Source organism: Panthera leo, chromosome C1, assembly GCF_018350215.1.
Source record: "Panthera leo isolate Ple1 chromosome C1, P.leo_Ple1_pat1.1, whole genome shotgun sequence".
In the NCBI taxonomy this organism is placed as follows: domain Eukaryota; kingdom Metazoa; phylum Chordata; class Mammalia; order Carnivora; family Felidae; genus Panthera; species Panthera leo.
In genome coordinates this window covers 185912523-185935600 of record NC_056686.1, presented here as the reverse complement: position 1 = coordinate 185935600, position 23078 = coordinate 185912523, and the positions used below count along the sequence as shown (strand labels likewise).

The window sequence follows — 23078 nt, the reverse complement described above, 5'->3', positions numbered from 1 at the left end:
CTTTAAAAAAAGGTTGGGGGCAGGGGGGAATAAATCTTAGACTTCTATAACAGCATATAGAGATCTCCATATTCTTTTTTAATGACTACTTAGTATTTCATTATATATATATATATATGTATATACATTCATATATATATATACACACACATATATATATACACATACATATATACATACACACACACACACACACACATACATACATACACACATATGTACATACCCTGTCAGTTTTTTAGCCAGTCTTACATTGACTAAAATTTAGGTTGTTTTACTTTTTTGCTACTGTAAACAATATTGCAGGGAACCTAGTTTTGTTTTGTTTTTGTATATATATATATATATTTGGTGCATAGGAGCACCAAAGTTATCTGTAAGATAAATTCCTAGTGGTGAAATTGCTAAGCTAAAGATTGTCTCCTTTTTCACTTTGAGTAGGTATTTCCAAATTACCCTCCCCCTGAACAACTACACCAGCAATATCCTACCAGTAGTTTGAGAAGGCCTATTTCCTCATACTGACCCCCAATAGTAGGCATTTAAAAAATTTTTAATCTTTGCCAATTGATCATTAAAAATTGATGTTACATTGTTTTATTTGTCATTCCCTTAATTATGACTGGGCGTAAACACTTTTAATATATTCATCAATTATTTTTCCTGACTTATGAAATGCCTATTCATGTCCTGTCTCCATTTTTCATATTGAACTGGATATTTTTTCCCCTAGTGATTTGAAAGAGTTTTTTAAATATTGAGAAAACTGCACTGTTTTACACCTTGCACATTTTCAGTTAATTATTAATTTTTACATTATTTTTAATTGAGGTATACTTCATATACATTAAATTCACCCCCTTTAAAGTGTACAATTCATTGATTTTTAGTACATTTACAAGATTGTGCAACTGCTAACACTGTTTAATTCCAGGACATTTTGGGGCACCTGGGTGGCTCAGTCTGTTGGGCATCCGACTTCGGCTTAGGTCATTATCTCACAGTTTGTGAGTTCGAGCCCCACGTCAGGCTCTGTGCTGATACCTCAGAGCCTGGAGCCTGCTTTGGATTCTGTGTCTCCCTCTCTCTCTGCCCCTCCCCTGCTCATGCTTTGTCTCTCTCTCAAAAATAAATAATAAAATATTTAAAAAGAAATAAATTAATAATTCCAGGACATTTTTATCACACCAAAAAGAAATTCCTCTTTCCTTCCCTCCATTCCCTGGCCACCACAAAACTTACTTTTCTATCTGTAGATTTCTGTCTGTTCTAGACATTTAGTGTAAATGGAATTATGCAATATGTGGCCTTTTGTGTCTGACTTTGTAGCATGTTTTTAAGATTCATTTATGTGGTATTGTGTATTTAGTACTACCTTCCTTTGTGTAACTGCATAATTTTCCATCATTTAGATATACATTTTATTTATCCATTCATCAGTTGATGGACATTTGGGTTATTTCCACTTTGGGGCTATTTCTGAATAATACTGCTATGAACATTTGTTTATAAGTTTTTATATGAACATACATTTTCATTTCTTTTGGGTATATACCTAAGAGCAGATGGTTAGGTCATATGATAATTTAATGCTTAACTTTTTAAGAAACTCTCATGATGTTTTCTAGAGTAAGTGTACCATTTTACATTCCCACAAGCAAGCATCCATCTCTTGAAGTGTAGCCATTGAAGTGGTTATGAAATCTGTTATCTCACTTGTGCTACTGTTTCTTTGTTTTTTGCTGTAGTTTTAGTTTTTTGTTATTTAGTTTTTGTACAGTCTACTATATCAAGAATACTCACATATACACATGCAGATACGTATTTTTTTCATATTTAAACATGCATTCACTCTATACAGTTTATGAAGAAAAACTACAGTCTCCAGTTCCTCCCTACCCCCTCTTCCACTTCTCCTTTCCGAGGTATTATAACAACTTTTAACCAGTGGTTCTCAACCAGAGCATTTCTGCCTCCCAGCAAACATACGGTAATACCTGGATATTTGTTTGATTGTCACAGCTAGGTAGGAGGGAGGGCTGCTGTAGGCATCTGATGTGTAGATGTTGCTGCTCAACTATCCTGTGATGCTTGGGCCAGCCTCCCACAACAAACGCTTATCTAGCCCAAAATGCCAGTGGTGCAAAGCTTGAGAAATCTTGCTTTTAACTGACTTTCTTAATATTTACTCTTTAAGTAACTTGCTGCTTCTTAGTTTTTGAGTTTGGGATATTATCTAACAACTATCTCTATGAAAGATAAAGATTTAGCTCATTTTCTCTCTCTTCCTCCTGTCCTCTTGATATAGTTCTGTTTAACTGTGGGGAACTCATTTTTCAAATTTATTATTATCAGTGACCACGGTTCATTTTAAGCTTCCTTGCTTTGTATGACTGAGGTTTGTAATTAATTACTTTTCCTTTCCTGTGTACCTTTTTGTTTTACTTGGAGTTCATAATTGTCCTTTTTTTCTTTATTATCTGCTTTATAATTCAGCTCCTATAAATTCTCTATCAGTTGTCTAAATCTCCTTTTAAATTTTCATTCATATCAATTATTCTCCCAATTTCATTTTCCTACGAAAGGGGTTCCTGGAGCCTTTCACTTACTTTAATCTGGGCTGTGTTGCCCTCTCTGCCTGGTATACATTTATTATCTTGGGATCTCCCTTCACTCTTTTTTTTTTTTTTTTTTTTTAATTTTAGTTAACATACAGTACAATATTGATTTCTGGAGTAGAATTCAGTGATTCATCACTTACATATAACACTGCTCATCACAAGTTCCCTTTTTAATACCCATCACCCATCTAGCCCATCTCCCACCCACCTCCCTCCATCAACCCTCAGTTTGTTCTTTGTCACCAAGAATCTCTTGTGGGGGCGTCTGGGTGGCTCAGTTGGTTGAGCATCCAACTTCGGCTCAGGTCATGATCTCACAGCTCATGAGTTGGAGCCCCGCGTCAGGTTCTGTGCTGACAGCTCGGAGCCTGGAGCCTGCTTCAGATTCTGTGTCTCCCTCTCTCTCTGCCCCTAACCCACTTGCATCCTGTCTCTGTCTCTCTCAAAAATAAATATTAAAAAAAAAAAAAGAGTCTCTTGTGGTTTGTTTTCCTCTCTTCTCTCTCCCCCTCCCCTTCCCATGTGTTTATCTGTTTTATTTCTTAGATTCCGTATAGGAGTGAAATCATATGGTATTTTTCTTTCTCTGATTTACTTATTTTGCTTAGCTCCATCCACATGGTTGCAAATGGCAAAATTCCATTCTTTTTGATGGCTGAGTTAATATTCAATTATATATATGTATACCACATCTTCTTAGCCATTCATTAGTCAGTGGACATTTAGGCTTTCTCCATAGTTGGACTATTGTTGATAATGTTGCTATAAACATGAGGGTGCATGTACCCCTTTGAATCTGCATTTTTGTATCGTTTGGGTAAATACCTAATAGTGCAATTGCTGGATCACAGGGTAGTTCTGTTTTTAGTTTTTTGAGGAACCCTTATACTGTTCTCCTGAGTGGCTGCGCAAGTTTGCATTCCCACCAACAGTGCAAGAGGGTTCCCTTACTCTGCATCCTCACCAACACCTGTTGTTTCTTGTGTTGTTAATTTTAGCCCTTCTGACAGGTGTGAGTTGATACCTTGTTGTGATTTTGATTTCTATTTCCCTTGATGATGAGTGATATTGAGCATCTTTTCACGTATCTGTTAGCCATCTGGATGGATGTCTTTGGAAAAGTGTCTATTCATAAACTCTGTCTATTCATTTCTTCAGTGGATTATTTGTTTTTTGGGTGTTGAATTTGATAAGTTCTTTATTGATTTTACATACTAACCCTTTATCAGATATGTCATTTGAAAATATCTTTTCCATTGCGAAGGTTGCCTTTTAGTTTTATTGATTGTTTCCTCTGCTGGGCAGAAACTTTTTATCTTGTTGAATTCTCAATAGTGTATGTTTGCTTTTGTTTCCGTTGCCTTTGGCGACGTATCTAGTAAGAAGTTGCTGTGGCCGAGGTCAAAGAGGTTGCTGCCTGTGTTCTCCTCTAGGATTTTGATGGTTTCCTATGCCCATTTAGGTCTTTCATCCATTTTGAGTTTATTTTTGTGTATGATGTAAGAAAGTGGTTCAGGTTCATTCTTTTGCATGTTTGTCCAGTTTTCCCAACACCATTTGTTGGAAGAGACTGTCTTTTTTCCTCCCTTCACCCTAATTCTGGGAATTCCCTTTGTCTTTTTCCTTTGTGGATCTGTTTACTGTACCTATATCCTCATTCTTTTTTCCTAGTATTCTGAAATTCCACTATGATATTTCTTGGTGTAGGTTTATTCCCTCCATTGTGCTGAGCACTGGGTGGACCTTTTTGATTTGGAAACTTATGTCCTTTATTTAGACTGGAAAATTTTCTTGAATTATTTTTGTTAATTAGTTTGGCTTCTCCATTTTTTCTGGCCTTTTATTGTTTTTCTTTTATTTATTTGGTCTTTTACTTTCTAATGGTGGTTTTATTATTTGGATGTTGGAACTATTGGAATGGTCCTCTTTTCCCTGCCATCTGCCATATCTTTTTCCTTTAGCTTTACTTTCTGTGATATTTCCTCAACTTCATCCACCAGTCTTTTTCTTGAGTTCTTAATTTCTGCAGTTAGTTTTCTAAGTAGTCTTTTTAAAGAGATCCTTAATTTTTCCTAGAAACAACATCTTCTCTTAATTTGGGGGAATATTAATGATAATGTATTTATTCAAAGTTTTTTTTTTTTTCTCCTTGTATATTCTATGTTTCCTCCAAATTATGCCCCTATCCTTTTTGTATTTCTTTATTTTGATTTCATTTCATGTTAGTGGAGTTCTTCAGATGTCTGGTAATCCTCCCCACTCCTTATACTATGGAAGACTAAGGAAAGGAAATAAAAAATGAGCAGCTCTGACTTTGTGAATAGGGCTAGTTGACTGTGAACTTCACTGAGCCATTTAGTTGGATAACTTCCCAAGTCTATATACCTCTATGTCTTTCCTCTTAGAATGGTCTAATTCCCTAGAGAAACTCTTTCAGTCTCTTCACTAGAGGGCTGGTTGCTAGCATTCTAGTGACCAAGGAGGGAAGGAGAACTTGAGGTTTCAGTATCCAGTATGAAATATTTTATTTTCCTTTTTTCAGTATGGTATCTGCCCCACTCCAATGCCCACTCCAAACCACAATTATTAATTGCTTGGTGGTTCCCAGGTAGAAATTTCTTTTTCTTCCTTTCTTTCTTTCTTTCTTTCTTTCTTTTCCTTCCTTCTCTTCTTTTTTTCTTTTCTTTTCTTTTTTTTTTTTAAGTTTATTTATTTATTTTGAGAGAGAGAGGGAGAAAGAGAATCCCAAGCAGGCTCTGCACTGTCAGCATAGAGCCCGATGCAGGGCTCAATCCCATCCGTGAGGTCATGACTTGAGCTGAAATCAAGAGTGAGATGCTTAACCCACTGAACCACCCATGTGGCGCCCACATAGAATTTTCTGTAATCCTTTAAAAAAGTAAGTCTTCAATAAACCTAACAGTATTGAGATGGAGAAGGAATCTGAAGATAAGACTGCTTCCAAGTCAGACTTTCAACTCAGTTTTTAACTTTTTCTTTTGAAATAATTTCACTTTTTTTTTTTTTTTTTTTTACAGAAAATGTCTCAAAAATAGTACAAAGAGTTTTTACATACTCTTTACCACCTATAAGAAGCTTTTTAGAAGTACAACTTTCTTGGATCATGCCCTCATAGATTCTAATTGGGTCAGTCTGGGTTGAGGCACCAGAATATATCATTCCAGAATGTCCTTAAATAACAGTAGTGTGCATCCAGATTAAGGAGCCACTTTCTTAGAGACTTTAAAAATTAAGAAATATTTATTCATTCAATAAAATTTTTTATAAATTTAAAATAAACGTTTTTGAGCAATTATAACATATTAGACGATGTTGGATGCTAGACCTAGGAATGATAAACTAAATGAGTAAACTAAAGTTGCTTATTAGTAAATAGGTACGACGTAGGTAAACACCAGCAATTAAGATTCACTGTGCTGTATTAGAGCTACAAAACAAAGGGAACTGTTTCCTTTAGCTGGGAGAATTAAGAATGGCTTTATATCTAAGGTAAAAATATGAACCAACATTTGAAACTTAAGCAGTAATTACCCAAGTGAAAAAGTATGTTCTAGTAGGAAAGAGTAGCCTCTATAAAAGCAAGGAGTTACAAAAAGTTATGATGTATTCATGGAGTGGTAAGAACATTGATGTAGTGTGGTATATGAGGTAAGCAGTGGAGGGAAGTAAGGTTGGAGAGAGAGGTTTTAAGGGTGGATTTTAAAGGCCTTTTATGTCATGATTGGTTTGGATTTTATCATGCAGTCAATAGGAACAGTGGGTTAATGTAATAGGGGAGTCATCTGTTTAAGCATGATGGCTTATTTTTGGAGGAGGAAAATATAGATGGTAGCAATTAATAAGGAAGATGAAAACAGGGAAATCATTGAAGAGGATATCACAGCAATCTGATTGAAAAATCATGACGGTCAATATTAACACATTCTTGTTATATACACCCACCAAAGAAATGACTTACTGTAGTCTCTGGTAGAAATAATTGTTTGTAATCCTTTTCCTTTGTTTATTTTTTCTAGGTTTGAAGTCCTGAGTTTTCTCATGTTGTGTTATAATTCTGCTATTGTGTATATGCCTGCTTCATCTTACCAGTCTCTTTGTCGGATGGGCTCCAGGTGAGAAGAATAATTATCATTAGCCTTCATATTCATTTATTTGACAAATATTTATTGAGCGCATTTTCTGTAATAGGTGCTGTTCTAATTTTTGGTAATATAGCAGTAAACAAAACTCAAGGAGCTTACATTCCTGTAGGAATTCTTATCATCCCTCACGTATCATGACTTCTTAAAAGTATTTTAGCATTAAAGAAGTAGTTTCTAGCTGAACATCAAGTCAAGCCAAGATGTCTTAAATTTAGTTTGGCTTAGTAATACACCTAATCACTGCCTGGATGCCCAGTTTTATAAATCCCTTTGAGAGCTTTGAATAAATAGTCCTATATGTGGAGAAAGTCTGAAGGAATGTGAAGTTTTTCATTTATATATTTCACAATAACTGTGCTTTGAATAAAATTAGCAATAGCATTAATCATTTATATGTCTCATTTGTATTTGTGTGTTCCAGTCTTCACTAATTCAGAATTTCTAATAATTTGAGTTCAGCTGAGCTGAAATTTAAATGTCCAGTATAGAAAAAAAATTTAATATAAGTTAGTTTGGAGTCAGAGTACCTTTTGAGTCACAGAATTTCAGTTATAAAAAGAACCCTGAGTTCATTCTATCCAACTGATTTTTTAAATTTTTAAAAAATGTTTATTTATTTTTGAGAGAACGTGAATAGGGGAGGGGCAGAGAATAGGGTAGGGCAGAGAATAGGGGAGGGAGACGCAGAATCCAAGGTAGCCTCCAGGCTCTGAGCTGTCAGCACAGAGCCTCATGTGGGGCCTGAACCCACAAACCGTGAGATCATGACCTGAGCTGAAGTCAGACACTCAGCCAACTGAGCCACCCAGGTATGTCTCTGTCCAACTGATTTTTACTTGAGGAAACTGAGTCCCCTGAAAAAGGTTAAATGCTGTACAGTAAAACCTTGGTTTGGGAGCATAATTCATTCCAGAAACATGCTTATAATCCAAAGCACTTGCATATCAAAGCAAATTTCCCCATGAGAAATAATGAAAACTCAGATGATTCATTCCACAACCCAAAAATATTCAGATAAAAGTGATTACAGTACTGTAATATAATACAAAATAATAAAGAAAATACAAAATATAAAGAAAAGTAAATTAACCTGCACTTACCTTTGAAAACCTTTGTGGCTGGTGTGAGTGAGACGAGAGAGGAGAGGATGACTTTCACTATCACTAATGGAATCGCTGCTGTCTATTGACTCAGTGGAATCTTTTTCTGCATGGGGCCCATTGTATACATGTTGTGTTGTATACATGTTGACTATAGTACAGTATTAATAAACTCTTGTCATATACTGTATTTAATGTAACTGGCAATAGGGCAGCAGAGGAGAGGGTCTATATCTGTAGACGGCCTGACCTAGAAGGAAGCAAAGCATTCGTAAGCTTACTCTTGTGTGGAAAAGCAAAGGACTGTCCACAGGTGTTTTGAAGTGACAAAAAACACACTAGTGCCAGTTGTGGGCACCTTCCAGCGTTCTGAAAAATCACTAATTTCTGCCAAACACTGCAGCCTGAGACCAAGCATCTGAGCATCAAGACAGTCACCTGCCCACGATTCCACAGCAAGAGAGAGAGAAGAACCCTTGGCTCAGTTGTGATCATGTGACATCTGGTATCACATACTACTCGTATTGCAAGACATCACTCATTTATCAAGTTAAGATTTTATTAGAAATGTTTGCTTGTCTTGTGGAACACTTGCAGAACATGTTACTCGCAATCCAAGGTTTTACTCTATTAGTTTTCTATTGCCTCGTAACAAATTGCCATGTACTATGAACGTAACAGCTAAAATAGCACACATTTATTATTTCACAGTTTCTGTAAGTCAGGAGTCTAGGCATGCATTAGCTGGGTCCTCTGCTTAGGGTCTTAGGAAGCTGTGTTTAATATGTCACTGGAAGTTACAGTTTTATCTGAGGCTCAACTGAGGTATTGTACACTTTTATTGGCAGAATTCTGTTCTTATAGTTGTAGGACTGAGGGCTTCAGCTTCTTGTTGGCTGACTGCTAAAGGCCAGCCTAGTTCTTTGCCACGTAGTCTTCTCTACATAGGCAGCCTACAAAACGGTAGCTTGCTTCTTCAAAGCGGAGAGAGACTCCAGCGAGACCTGCACTGCAGCCTTGTTATATAAAATAATCACATACATGTAGTCACAGAAATCCCATCACCTTTGCCATATCCTATTGGTTGGAAGCAAATCACAGATCCCACCCACACTCAATAGTAGGTGATATATAGGGTGTGAATACCAGGAAGGGAGGGATCATACAGGGATTCATGGCCCTACAAGAGACTGTCCACTCCCAAATGTTTTGCTCAAGTTCATACTGTTGTGTTAGTGGGAAGAGAGTGTGGTCCTATTTACAACAAAATTGTTTTGCTAATTGGGGAAAAGTCAATCTAATTAGCTACAAGTTTGATTTTATAGATTCTCTTAAAATAGCTGTATTATTTTCACTTGCCTGTAATATGATTAATGACTAACAAAATTCTTGTCTCTAACCTAGATACTGTTATCAAGAGAGTATACTGTTTAAGTACTTATTGCCTATCTACAGATAAATTTATTTATAGGGGTGCCTATGTGGCTCAGTTGGTTAAGCATCTGACTTTGGCTCTGGTCATGATTTTGTGGTTTGTGGGCTGGAGCCTCACGTCGGGCTCTGTGCTGACAGCTCAGAGCCTGGAGCCTGCTTTGGATCCTGTGTCTCCCTCTCTGTCTTCCTCTCCCCCACTCATGCTCTGTCTCTCTGTCTCTCTCTCTCAAAAATAAATAAACATTAAAAAAACATTTTTTAAAATATTTATAAGCGACTGTCATTGATTCATGAAAACAATTCTGCCAAATCTGTAATTTTTGTGGCACTTTATTAACAGAGTTTCTTAAGAGCAAAAATGATGGCAGAATTTAGTGGTCCTCACACTTTTGTTCATATATCCCCTAAAAAATTTTGACACCCTGTGTAGCTGTCACACGTCTTAAGTTAACATTAAAATTTTTCATTTTATCTTAAATAGTTGCAAATGGTATGATTTCTGGCATGTACATATTGACAAAATAAACCAAATAATTGTTAGGTCAGTATTTTAAATGTTTATAATGTAAATACCCACCATAATCCATTTGAGGAATAGATGAACAAGCTTTTAATAATCTAATATTATTTCTTTTCCTCCTTGAAATTGATCTTCCCTACTACTTTGCCCACATAATTTTATACTAATATAATGCCATACTATGTTTACAAGTCTTTTTGTTTTTAATTTAACCATTGTAGGTTTTGTTTTGTACTTTTTTTTTTTCAAGCAGGCTCCACACCCAGCATGGGGTTTGAACTCAGAACACTTAAGATCAAGAGTCACATGCTCCACCAGCTGAGCCAGCCAGGCATCCCTATGCTTACAAGTCTTTAATTGATCTCTTAATTGTATATCTCTGCTACAAAAATATATGTGTAAATTGAGATTTAAAAAAAATTTCCCGAGACTATAATGCACTAAATACTGAAAAATTTCTTCTGGACTCACCATTACAATTATTCTAACAAACTAATTGATTAAAATAATACAAGTACATTACAACTTTGATAATTATTCAGCATAACTTTTCTGGAAGCATTTCTTAATGAGATGAAGACAGAAGCTTATTTATGGCACTTTAATTAAAAAATGGCCTCATAGAGCACCTGGCTGACTTAGTGGGTACAGTGTGTGACTCTTGATCTCAGGGTTGTGAGTTCTAGCCCCATGTTGGGTGTAGAGACTACGTAAAAATAAAAGAAAATAAAAAGCCCTCACAAACATCAGTATTTTGAAATGTCCCTTAATTTGTTTTGAAATTTCTGTATCTCCCACTAATTCATCCTGATACAATTTGGGACATGTAAGAATTATACATTTGTTTTGTAAAGAAGGAGAAGGACGACAGAGATAGTTAGCTATTTGAGAAAACTTGTTGCTTTTATTGAGAAGGTTCTCTAGAATGTATGCTTCATGAGGGTAAAGATTTTATTTTTATCTTTTTGTCTATTCATAACTGTATGCCTAGGCCCAGGACAGTGACTGGCACATAGCAGGTACTCAGTAAATATAAGAGGGATGAATAATTGAATAAGTGAATTTATGGAAGGAAAAATGTTTAATGAATCAGGAAATCAATCATACATGGCAAATTCCATCTTTTCCTAGGGTTTGTGTGAGTGGGTTTCCACGGCAACATGAAAAACACTGGAAAGAACTCTGTGGTCGAATAGTATTGGATCCCGAATTCATGGTGCAACTCCTCACAGGGGTTTATTATGCCATGTAAGTAGATAGACTATAAAACTCAGTGAATTGTTCCTAATGTTTGGAAGCTTAATATTTCTCTTTTGTCCTTATCAGTTGCACAACACTGACTCTTATTCCATGAAGGACCCATTATCTTCTCTTTCTAATATGAATTCCTTATAGTACTTTTTAAAAATGAATTGTACACTTGTTATTTAAATAACAATGATTAATAATAATGATCAAAGACAATTTTTAATTGAGATGCAATTTAAATATAAGATTTTATTAATTTTAGATGCACAACCCAATGATTCAATATATTTTATATTGTGAAATGATTACCTCAGTAAGTTTAGTTAACATCCGTCACTACACCTAGTTACAGATTTGCCCTCAAGATCTGTCCATGTTGTTGCAAATAGCAGGATTTTTTTGCTTTTTTATGGTTGAATAATATTTGTTGCCCCCACCCCATGTGTGAGTGTGTGTACACCATATTTTCTATTTTCTTTACCCACTCATCTGTCAGTGAACACTAGATTGTTTCCATGTCTTGCTTTTGTAAATAATGCTGCAGTGAATGGGAGTGGAGATGTCTTTTCGAGTTCAGTGATTTTGTTTCCTTTAGATATGTACCAGAAGTGGAATTGCTAGATCATATGGTAGTTTTATTTTTAATTTTTTGATGAACCTCCATACTGATTGCCATACTGTTGCTGCACCAGTTTACATTTTCATCAATAATGCACAGGATTTCCTCTCTCCACATCCTTGGCAACACTTACTTCAATATTGTCTTTTTGGTAATAGCCATTCTTGCAGGTACAAGGTGATATCTAATGGTTTTGGTTTGCATTTCCCTGATGATTGGTGATGTTAAGTACTTTTCATGTACCTGTTGGCCATCTGTATGTGTTCTTTGGAAAAATATCTATTCAGGTCCTCTGCCCATTTAAAAAAAAATTTTTTTTTTTAAGGTTTATTCATTTTTCATAGAGGGAGGGACAAAGCATGAATGGGGGGTGGGTGGAGAGAGAGGGAGACAAAGAATCCAAAGCAGGCAGGTTCCAGGCACTTAGCTGTCAGCACAGAGCCCGACATGGGGCTCGAACTCACAGACTGCAAGATCATGACCGGAGCTGAAGTCAGATGCTTAACTGACTGCTTCCTCTGCCCATTTTTTAACCAGATTATTTGTTTTTTTTAATGGTGAATTGTTAAGTTCTTTATATATTTTGGATATTAACCCATTATTGGATATATCATTGCAAATACCTTTTCCCATTTAGTAGATTGCCTTTTCATTTTCTTGGTGGTTTCCTTTGCAAAAGCTTTTTATTTTGGTGTAGTTTCAATAGTTTATTTTTGCTTTTGTCTCCCTTGCCTATGAGGACATATATAAATTAAAAAAAAAAATGTTGCCAAGGCAGATGTCAAAGAAATTGCTGCCTATGTTTTCTTCTAGGAGTTTTTATGGTTTCAGGTCTCACATTTAGGTTTTAATCCATTTTGATTTGATTTTTGTGTTGATGTAAGATGGGGGTCCAGTTTCATTGTTTTGCATGTCATTGCCCAGTTTTGCCAACACCATTTATTGAAGAGACTTTCCTTTCCCTGTTGTATAATCTTGGCTCTTTGTTATAAATTAATTGACAACACATGCCCGAGTTTATTTCGTGGCTCTCTTCTGTTTCCATTGATCTATGTATGTTATATATGCCAGTACCCACACTGTTTTAATTACTGTAGTTTTGCAGTCTAGTTAGAAATCAGGAAGTGTGTAGCAAAGGAAACAACCAACAAAACTAAAAGGCAACCAACGGAATGGGAAAAGATATTTGCAAATGACATATCGGACAAAGGGCTAGTATCCAAAATCTATAAAGAGCTCACCAAACTCCACACCCGAAAAACAAATAACCCAGTGAAGAAATGGGCAGAAAACATGAATAGACATTTCTCTAAAGAAGACATCCGGATGGCCAACAGGCACATGAAAAGATGCTCAACGTCGCTCCTCATCAGGGAAATACAAATCAAAACCACACTCAGATATCACCTCACGCCAGTCAGAGTGGCCAAAATGAACAAATCAGGAGACTATAGATGCTGGAGAGGATGTGGAGAAACGGGAACCCTCTTGCACTGTTGGTGGGAATGCAAACTGGTGCAGCCACTCTGGAAAACAGTGTGGAGGTTCCTCAGAAAATTAAAAATAGACCTACCCTATGACCCAGCAATAGCACTGCTAGGAATTTACCCAAGGGATACAGGAGTACTGATGCATAGGGGCACTTGTACCCCAATGTTTATAGCAGCACTCTCAACAATAGCCAAATTATGGAAAGAGCCTAAATGTCCATCAACTGATGAATGGGTAAAGAAATTGTGGTTTATATACACAATGGAATACTACGTGGCAATGAGAAAGAATGAAATATGGCCTTTTGTAGCAACGTGGATGGAACTGGAGAGTGTGATGCTAAGTGAAATAAGCCATACAGAGAAAGACAGATACCATATGGTTTCACTCTTATGTGGATCCTGAGAAACTTAACAGAAACCCATGGGGGAGGGGAAGGAAAAAAAAAAAAAAAAGAGGTTAGAGTGGGAGAGAGCCAAAGCATAAGAGACTGTTAAAAACTGAGGGTTGATGGGGGGTGGGAGGGAGGGGAGGGTGGGGGATGGGTATTGAGGGCACCTTTTGGGATGAGCACTGGGTATTGTATGAAAACCAATTTGACAATAAATTTCATATATTGGGAAAAAAATAAAAATAAAAAAGATAAACAGAAAAAAAAAAAAAGAAATCAGGAAGTGTGATGCCTCCAGCTGTGGTCTTTTTTTTTTTCAAGATTGTTTTGGCTATTCGGGGTCTTTTGTGTTTCCATACAAATTTTAGGATTATTTCTATTTCTGTGAAAAATATCATTGAAGTTTTGATGGGGATTACCCTGAATCTGTAGATTGCTTTGGATTGTATGGACATTTTAACAATATTCTTCTAATCCATGAGCATACAATATCTTTCCATTTGTGTGTTTCTATTTCATCTGTGTCTTATATAAAAATTTAAGTGTACAGTATATAGGTCTTTAATTTTCTTGTTAAATTTATTCCTAGGTACTATTTTAATGCAATTATAAATGGAATTTTTTCTCAATTTCACGTTCTGATAGTCCATTATTAGTGAATATAAGTGCAACAGATTTTAAATACTGATTTTTGTATCCTACAACTTTATTGAATTTACTTATTCTAATAATGTTTTTAGTGACATTGTTAGAGTTTTCTATAAATACCATGTTATCTGCAAATAGAGACAGTTTTACTCTTTTCTGATTTTGGATCCTTTAATTTCTTTTTCTTGCCCAATTGCTATGGCTAGAATTTCTAGTACTATGTTGAATAAAAGTGGCAAGAGTAGGATCCTTGTCTTGTTCCTGATCTTAGAGAAAAAGCTTTGAGTTTTTCACCATTGAGTATGATGTTAGCTGTAGGCTTGTCATATATGCCTTTTGTTATTGTCAAGGTGTGTCCCCTGTACACTCACGTTGTTGAGTTTTTATCATGAATGGATGTTGAATTTTGTCAAATGGGTTTTTTTTGCACCTATTGAAATGATCATATGATTTTTATCCTTCATTTTGTTAATATGGTATATCATATTGATTGAATTGCAGATTTTGAGCCATATTTGCACCAAGGGATGAATCCCACTTGATCATGATATATGATCCTTTTAATATATTGTTGAATTTGGTTTGCTAATATTTTGTTGAGAATTTTTTTGTTCATCTATGTTCATCAGGGATATTGGCCTGTAATTTTCTTTTCTGGTAGTGTTCTTGTCTGGTTTTGGTATCAGAGTAATGCTGGCCTTCTAAAATGAATATGGAAGTATTCTCTCCTGTTGTTCAGAAGAGTTTGAGAAGAATTGGTATTAATGTTTCTTTAAATGTTTGGTAGAATTCACCTGTGAAGCCACCTGGTCCTGGACTTCTGTTTGTTAGCAGGGTTTTGATTAGTGCTTCGATTTCCTTACCAGTAATTGGTCTGTTCAAATTTTCTGTTTCTTCATGATTCAGTCCTTGTAGTCTGTGTGTTTTTAGGAATTTATCCTTCTTCTAGGTTGTCCAGTTTGTTGGTGTATAATTGTTCATAGTAGTCCTTTTATTACTTTTTAAATAGCCAAAATATAACTAGTCATTAAATTAGAGTCTGGAAGTAGGTCAGGCTTTCTTTCTGGAAAACTATGTCTATCTACATAGTTCATAACCTAAGTTTTCATAAATGCATTTCAGTAGATTACCCTAAATATCAACACATGATAAAAGCCAATTATGTGAAAAGACATCTGTAAACTATTTTAAACATTAGTAGATAAACATTGGATTTCAAAAATCTTCATTTTGTACTTGTAACCAAAAGTAAGACAGTTTGGAAATGAGATGATACAAATGTTAATGTGAAAACTTGTTTTAGAACCACAATAGTAGGACTTGGAACAATAAAAATGTTGTTGAAGATTAGAGATATTTGCTAAAGATAGTAAACAATCTGCTTCTCCACAGGTATAATGGGCAGTGGGACCTTGGCCAAGAAGTCCTTGATGACATCATTTATAGAGCTCAGCTAGAACTTTTTTCTCAACCACTATTGGTAAGTTATTATATTTACTTTTTATTAAACATACCTATGCCTGAAAGGGGCACTAGTGAATAAAGATATTCACTATATAAGATATGAGGCAATCTAAATCATAGAGGGGAAAAGGTTTATTCTGTAACATTTGGTTAACTTTTGGAGAGAAAACAAAATTTATTTGGATCCTCTTCTACCACATATCAAAATAAAGTTCAGATAAATTAAGAATCAAATGTTTTGAAATCCTTTAAGAAAAGAAAGAGGAAAAGGTTAGAAATACTAAAATTTCTAGAATTGGAAGGATTTTCTAAGCTTAAGAGATGGGACAAGTCACAAAATAGGTTGGGTTTTGTTTTAGTTTTTGACCACATAAGCATCTAAATTCTAAACCACCAGTTTTTTAAAAACAAAGTTAATATGTATTGTACAAACTGAGAAAAAGATTCTCAACAAGCATGACAAGAAAGCCAATTAGTATTTTGTTCTCTATAAAAAGATTTCATACTCTCCCACAAAATAAATATATTTCCAAAAGGTAAATGGTCGATCAAAAAGCAAATGCGAACATGTAGTAGTGGAGTAAGGAAGGCATTCTTTCCTTTACCAGTAGCAGTATAACGCAATTCCGAACCTCCCTTTATAGAAGTAGTTCAGTCATGTGTGTTTTCTTTAACCCACTACCTCATATCTAGCAAAACATCCCAGAACTACTTTGAATTTTTTTAATGTATTATAAAATGTATAATATCCAAACATTAGTGTTATTTTTAATCTCAGAGGAATCAAAACAATAAATGTTTTGGGACACCTGGGTGGCTCAGTCGGTTAATAAGCGTCTGATTCTTGATTTCGGCTCAGGTCATGATCTCATGGTTGTGAGATCGAGCCCTGCTTTGGACTCTGTGCTGAAAATGCGGAGGCTGCTTGGGGTTCTCTGTCTCTCTGCCACTCCCTGCTTGTACATGTACATGTGTGTGCATGCTTGCTCTCTCTTTCAAATTAAATAAACTTAAAAAATTCTTAATTAAAAAAGATGTTTCACAGCAGAGTATGATTAAGTTTTTATATATGCAAGGGGCACCTGGGTGGCTCAGTCGGTTGAGCATCCGACTTTGGCTCAGGTCTTGATCTCACATTTCATAGGTTCGAGCCCAGCATCGGGCTTTGCACTGATAGCACAGAGCCTGCTTGGGATTTTCTGTCTCCCTCTCTCTCTGCCCCTCCCCTGCTCGTGCTGTTTCCCCTCTCTCAAAAATAAACACTGAAAAAAAAATTTTATATTCAAAGATTTATGCTAAAGAAAATGCTAGCTTGTGTAAGTGGTCAGTCAAGCAGTGTACAACTATTTTTTAAATCTAGACAGGACAGAGGCAACATACAGATCTAATGGTCATCAGGTGATTCAACTGTGGATGGTTTTTCTTTGCAAATTTCTGTGTTTTCTGGGCTTTTTGTAGTATTATGATGGTATTTTAAGAATATTACTTGTGGAGGCGCCTTGGTGGCTCAGTCAGTTAAGCGTCCGACTTTGGCTCAGGTCATCGTCTTGTGGTTCATGAGTTTGAGCCCTGCGTCTGTGCTGACAGCTCAGGGCCTGAAGCCTGCTTGGGATTCTGTATCTTCCTCTCTCTCTGCTTCTCCCATGCTCATGCTCTCTCTCTGTCTCTCAAAAATAAAATAAATGTTAAAAAAATTTTTTTAAAAAGTATTATTTGTGGTTTTTTACTTGTAACACTTTAAGAGCACAATTAAAAATTTTTTTTTATGTTTTATTTATTTTTGAGAGCAAGAGAGACAGAGCACGAGCGGGGTAGGGTCAGAGAGAGAGGGAGACACAGAATCTGAAACTGGCTCCAGGCTCTGAGCTGTCAGCACAGAGCCTGACGCGGGGATTGACTCACAGATCATGACCTAAACCAAAGTCGGACGCTTAACCGACTGAGCCACCCAGGTGCCCCAAGAGCACAATTTCTAAAGCTGTTTTCTTTGTACCATTTTTTAATATCTTAATACAAATATAAATTTATTGAGGTAGCATTTATAATAATTATTTACTATTTGAATTTCTTTTTTTTCTCTCAGGTCAACATGCCTAATTTTATCCTAAGGGTCACATTAAAATAAATGGATAAGAAGATAAAATAATTACTTCATAATAATAATACCCTGCATTTGTGATACTCTTTAAATTCATACTTTTCTCCTTGTAGCAGTCTTATAAATTAAGTAGAGGTGGCATTTCCAAGGCAATATAAGTAAAGAGATTAGTAATCTCTAATCTTAGAGCAATCCTTTGTTGTGGGGGACCTTTGAGGGACCCAACAAACAGCACTCCTTTTCTCTATTAAAATTTAGAGCCAGATGATAGGTAAAATAGTTGGCAGAGAAACAAGCCTCATCTTTATTCCTGATAAAAGCTAAATTTAAAGACTTAACTCCCCACCCCTCAGTCTGGATGTTGGAATAGCCTCCTGGAGAAGTTTGAATTGGCAGAACTGGCACACTTGTCCAGGAGACTGCATTTTACTTGTCCTTTCCAAGTATAGAGGAAGGGAGAAAAACAATTTTCTAGCTCAAGATCTTTGCTAAATTAGTACTTCCCAGTTAAGAAACATGCACCAGTTGGGGCAGCCTGGGGGCTCATTTGGTTAATCACCTGACTCTTGATTTTGGCTCAGGGCATGATGTTACAGTGGTTCGTGGGTTCAAGCCACGTGTGTCAGGCTCCGCGCTGTCATTCTCTGTCTCCTCTCTCTCTGCCCCTCCTCTTGCTTGCACTTGCTTTCGCTCCTTTGTCCCTCTCCCTCTCTGTCTCTCTCTGTCTCTCTGTCTCTCTCTCTCTCTCTCTCTCTCTCTCTCTCTCTCTCTCTCACACACACACACACACACACACACACACAGTGGTGAAACAAAATGCCAGCCATGTTTAGGCAAAATTTCTCCTTATGGAAACAGAGTGGAGAAAAGGCTAATTTTTTTTATCAGAGATTAAATTTTTCATGTTATTTATCATCTGAATAATCAAAAACCTACTCTAAATTTTCTTTATCAGGGTTCAAATGTTAAACAATTTTCTTTCTTTGGAATGCCTTTTCTCTTTGCAAGTGAACAACTTTAAGGAGTCTGTGGAGTGTATGACTCACATTTTTAAAAATAAATTCTCATTTTAAAAGCTTCCCTAAAACAATACAGAACAATGGAGGTACAAACTCTTTTGACATATTGTACTTTTATATTTTATAGTACCAGTTTAAAATACATACTCAAAAAATTATAGAGGGGTGCCTGTGTGGCTCAGTTGGTTAAGTTTCCAACTCTAGATCTCAGCTAATGTCTTAATCTCAGGGTTATTGAGTTCAAGCCCTGCATTGAGCTCCACGCTGGGCATGGAGCCTACTTAAAAACATTTTTTAAATAAAATAAATTTTATTAATTTTTGAAAGACAGAGAGAGACAGAGCACAAGCAGGGGTGGGGCGGAGAGAGAAGAGGACACAGAATCTGAAGCAGGCTCCAGGCTCTGAGCTGTCAGCACAGAGTCCGATGTGGGGCTCGAACTCACGAACTGCGAGATCATGACCTGAGTCAAAGTTGGACACTCAACCGACTGAGCCACCTAGGCACCCCTAAATAAAATAAATTTTAAAAAATTATGGAAACATAATAAAATTATGGAAACATGAAGTAAAAAATAATCATAAATTATATATTGAGTGTAAATATACATAGGCTTTATATTATCATTTTAGGTTGCCAATGCCATGAAAAACTCATTACCATTTGATGCTCCTGATTCTTCACAAGAAGGCCAGAAAGTACTTAAAGTGGAAGTCACTCCAACAGTGCCGAGGATTTCTCGGACTGCGATTACAACAGCTTCAATCCGTCGTCATAGATGGAGAAGAGAAGGTGAGTACAAAATTCCTGTAGCCCATTCATGGATTCTAGCAAATTTATCACTGTTTTTATAGACTAGGTTAACACATGATATTATAGTACTGTATATAATTAAAGTAAAATTGTTTTATTTTTTAGTATAGCGCTGGAAACGCAGTTTAAGTGCCTGAATTTATTTTGATATAGATATATATTTTTTATAATGTAGAAAGATGTTATTAGACTGCTCTATGAACATTAAAACAGAAAATAAGATCAAGTTAATTTTTGTCTTATTTTTGAACTAGTAATAACAATTGGAAAGAAGTTTCTTTAAACCTGTTATAATGGGAAAAAAGGTGCATGTATGAGCATTGTGGGAGAAAATTGTGTAACTGACCAAACCAATGGTGAAATACAAGCTATCTATAGAGAGTTGGTTATTGTATTTTAGATTTTTATCTTTGCTTTTCCTTGTTTTGTAAGTGCTGAATCCAGCAATATTTCATAGGCATATGGTACTTAAATGGTCCAGCTGTCTTGCCTAAGAGATATTAATTGCCATTTTAATGATCCCTATTTTCCTGTCCTATTCATTTGCAAACCTCATATTGTTCATCTTCCTCCTTATGTGTGTGCATGCTGTGCACACACATGTAACTATATAAATAGCGTTTGTGTTTTTATCATATCCATATATACATTCTCTTATCTGCCTGGGGCAAAATGCTCAGAAAAGAATAGAACAGCACAAAAGCACTAAAATTTTATATGTTGAATCCCAGATGGCTTTGACTTCTCAAACGAGGCTGACTCGAGTATTCCTGGCTCCCCGGTCCAACACGGCTCCACTGACCTAGGGATCAAACGTGTGCAAGAGGGGGAGGTGCTGGTGCGCAGGACCCCTGAGCACGGCTCACCGGAGCCCAACTCAGCAGCAGCCACAACAGAGGGTAGGACAGAGATGAGGAGGCAGAAGTCAGTGAGGCAGTTGCTGGAGAAGGATCCTGGCTCTCTATCCCCAAGCAGAACATCTTTCCATTCTAGTGTGTGTTTCCACTATCCCAGGGTGTATTAGCTCCTCCTTGCAAAGCACACCTCCCCATATGCCTAGCACCAGGTCAGGTACAATCTTTAGTTACCATTTGTGCTGGCCTGGAATCTGCATTCTGTGTAATCAAAGAACAGCTTGGCATGGCTACTAACAAGGCAGAGGCCTATCTCCAAAATGCTTGGGATTTTTTTATTACTGAGCATGTTTATTCTAACATTGGGAAAGGAAAAATGCACCCAATGGACATGACAATATGAATTGATTTCTTATATATAATAATTTATTCCTTAATATATGAAGAGAGTTTTAAAACATTCATACATTATCTTTGGGAAATTGGACTAAAGTGGAGCTGGCCTATTTATCTCTAAGTCCAGGTTGGTCAGTTAACAAGAATTTCTTATCTCTTTGATAGAGTAAACCAGTATTGATCACTTTTTACAGTCTGTGGGTCAAGTCACCTGGGTCTAACTAGTAAACTACTGGCCTCTTTCCTCTATAAATGTGCTATCCTGGTGGACACTGCATTTTATCATTTATTGTAAATATTGACGGTTGTCTTACATAGCTTCCAAACAGAATTGAAATGTGTTATTTAGAGTTCAGGTGTCCTGGTAGATCTTGTTTCCACAATGTCGGTATCTCAAAATGAGAATTTATTTTTACCCCCAAATCACCGCCACCACCACCACCACCACCACCACCACCACCACCACCATCACCACCACCCACCACCACCCACCACCACCACCACCACCACCACCACCACCACCACCATCTGTAAAAGAACACTTTTCTCCAATAGGAAACTATTTATTTGCCGTCATGTGATGCTCATAGGAGTTGGCTTTGTGAAAGAGGGAACTGTAGCCTAAGTTTTTCATTATTTAATGTGTTGCTACTCTGGAACCTTAACACTAATTAATAAAATATAGCAAATAGTTTTAAAATAAGTTATATATTTTTACTTAAGACCAAACATATATGGAGCAGTTACCTTCCACCTTAGGGAAGTCTCTTGCTCTTTGGTGCATTAGCGTTTGAGCATGCTCAGTAAGAATTTAAATCTGTCCTCTGTTCCCTTGCCCATTTGCCCACATTGACCTGACTTCATTTAACAGTGTTGCATGTGCATGATCTAAGGACCCCAAAAAGTTGGTGCTGTTTCACAGAGATCCTGTGAAAGATGCAGCCTTCCCTTTTCAGTTTCTCTGTATCTCTTTGTTATCCCTGAGATAGTCAAAAAGGCATAAAAATAAGTATATGAATTGATGTTGAACCCATAGTAGGCCTAAATTGAACAACAGCCTGTTTCTCAACATTCCTGATGACTAAATGAGCCACTTGATATATATACTACCATTCTTAGAATGTTGATTATTTGTGCTAAATGTAGTACTATGTTAATTAATGCTTGATGAAATTCTAGAGAGTGTGGGATTAGGTTGGAACATTTCTTCCAGTTCATGAAAAGTCATATACTTTGAAAAAGGAACCGAAATAGTAGTTCTTTTAAAATGGCCTCTTTTAATATTTACTATCACTGGTAAAATTTCAGTTTGTGAGAGTGGGGTATTGCCACAAGGAAAGAGGAATAAGTTCCTTCAATGTGTTTGAAATTTCTCAAAAATTATTTTGCCTTTTAATCTAGATTAATTATATCTTTACATCAATTTCGGAAGGAGCTAAATTTATAAGAAAAGGCAGACATGAATGGAAAATTTCATTAAAGATCCTTTTTGGTTATCTTCCCTGCAGATCATGAGTAGAGTTATATCATCATCCAGGGAAAAAAATAGAAAGGAAAAAAAGTTGTGAGACATAACTGCCTTTTTATTCCTTGAGGTTTTTTAAATAGAAGGAAGGAAATTACTAAAACCTATGTAAAGTGTTGGTAATTCTGAAGTCTGCTGGAGCTTTTGTATTAACATCAATATTTGGCCTTTTAAAAGAATTTTCTAGTATGATGGTTTTAAATCATTTTACAATTAAAATTATATTTGTTATGTATTGAAATTGAAGGGAGACTATAAACCCATCGCCTTCCCTTACCCTGATTGTCAAGTAACATTTTATTTGTGACTTTTAAAGTTGGATTTAGGGGCGCCTGGGTGGCTTAGTCGGTTCAGCATCCAACTTTGGCTTAGGTCATGATCTCACAGTTTGTGAGTTCCATTCCCACATTGAGCTCTCTGCTGTCAGCGCACAGCCCACTTTGGATCCTCTGTCCCCCTCTCTCTGCCCCTGCCCTGCTTGTGCTCTATCTCTCTCAAAAACAAGTAAACATTAATAAAAAATTAAAGTTGGATTTAAAATTCTTACTAAACTGAGGACAATGCCTATAATTAAAGTATATTAGTATTCAATTGTATTGGAACAGCATTTCTTGGTATATGCAATATCTGTAGATTCTCTTGCATGCTGGCTTTTATGTTATCATCATCTCTTT

General features: G+C 36.2%; 1 protein-coding gene across 10 annotated transcripts in view; it reads left to right on the top strand.

The window, feature by feature from the left end:
- The window catches only part of FAM126B (family with sequence similarity 126 member B), a 90094-nt gene that overhangs the window by 58541 nt on the left and 8475 nt on the right, over positions 1–23078 (top strand). For 9 of the 10 annotated variants that reach the window (XM_042949668.1, XM_042949665.1, XM_042949670.1 and 6 more), the window contains 5 exons: positions 6659–6754; positions 10970–11086; positions 15628–15715; positions 19449–19608; positions 20361–20528. In XM_042949668.1, coding sequence (XP_042805602.1) covers positions 6659–6754; positions 10970–11086; positions 15628–15715; positions 19449–19608; positions 20361–20528 — 629 coding nt within the window. The remainder of the gene's footprint in view (positions 1–6658; positions 6755–10969; positions 11087–15627; positions 15716–19448; positions 19609–20360; positions 20529–23078) is intronic. The other variant, XM_042949674.1, reaches the window with a different exon arrangement.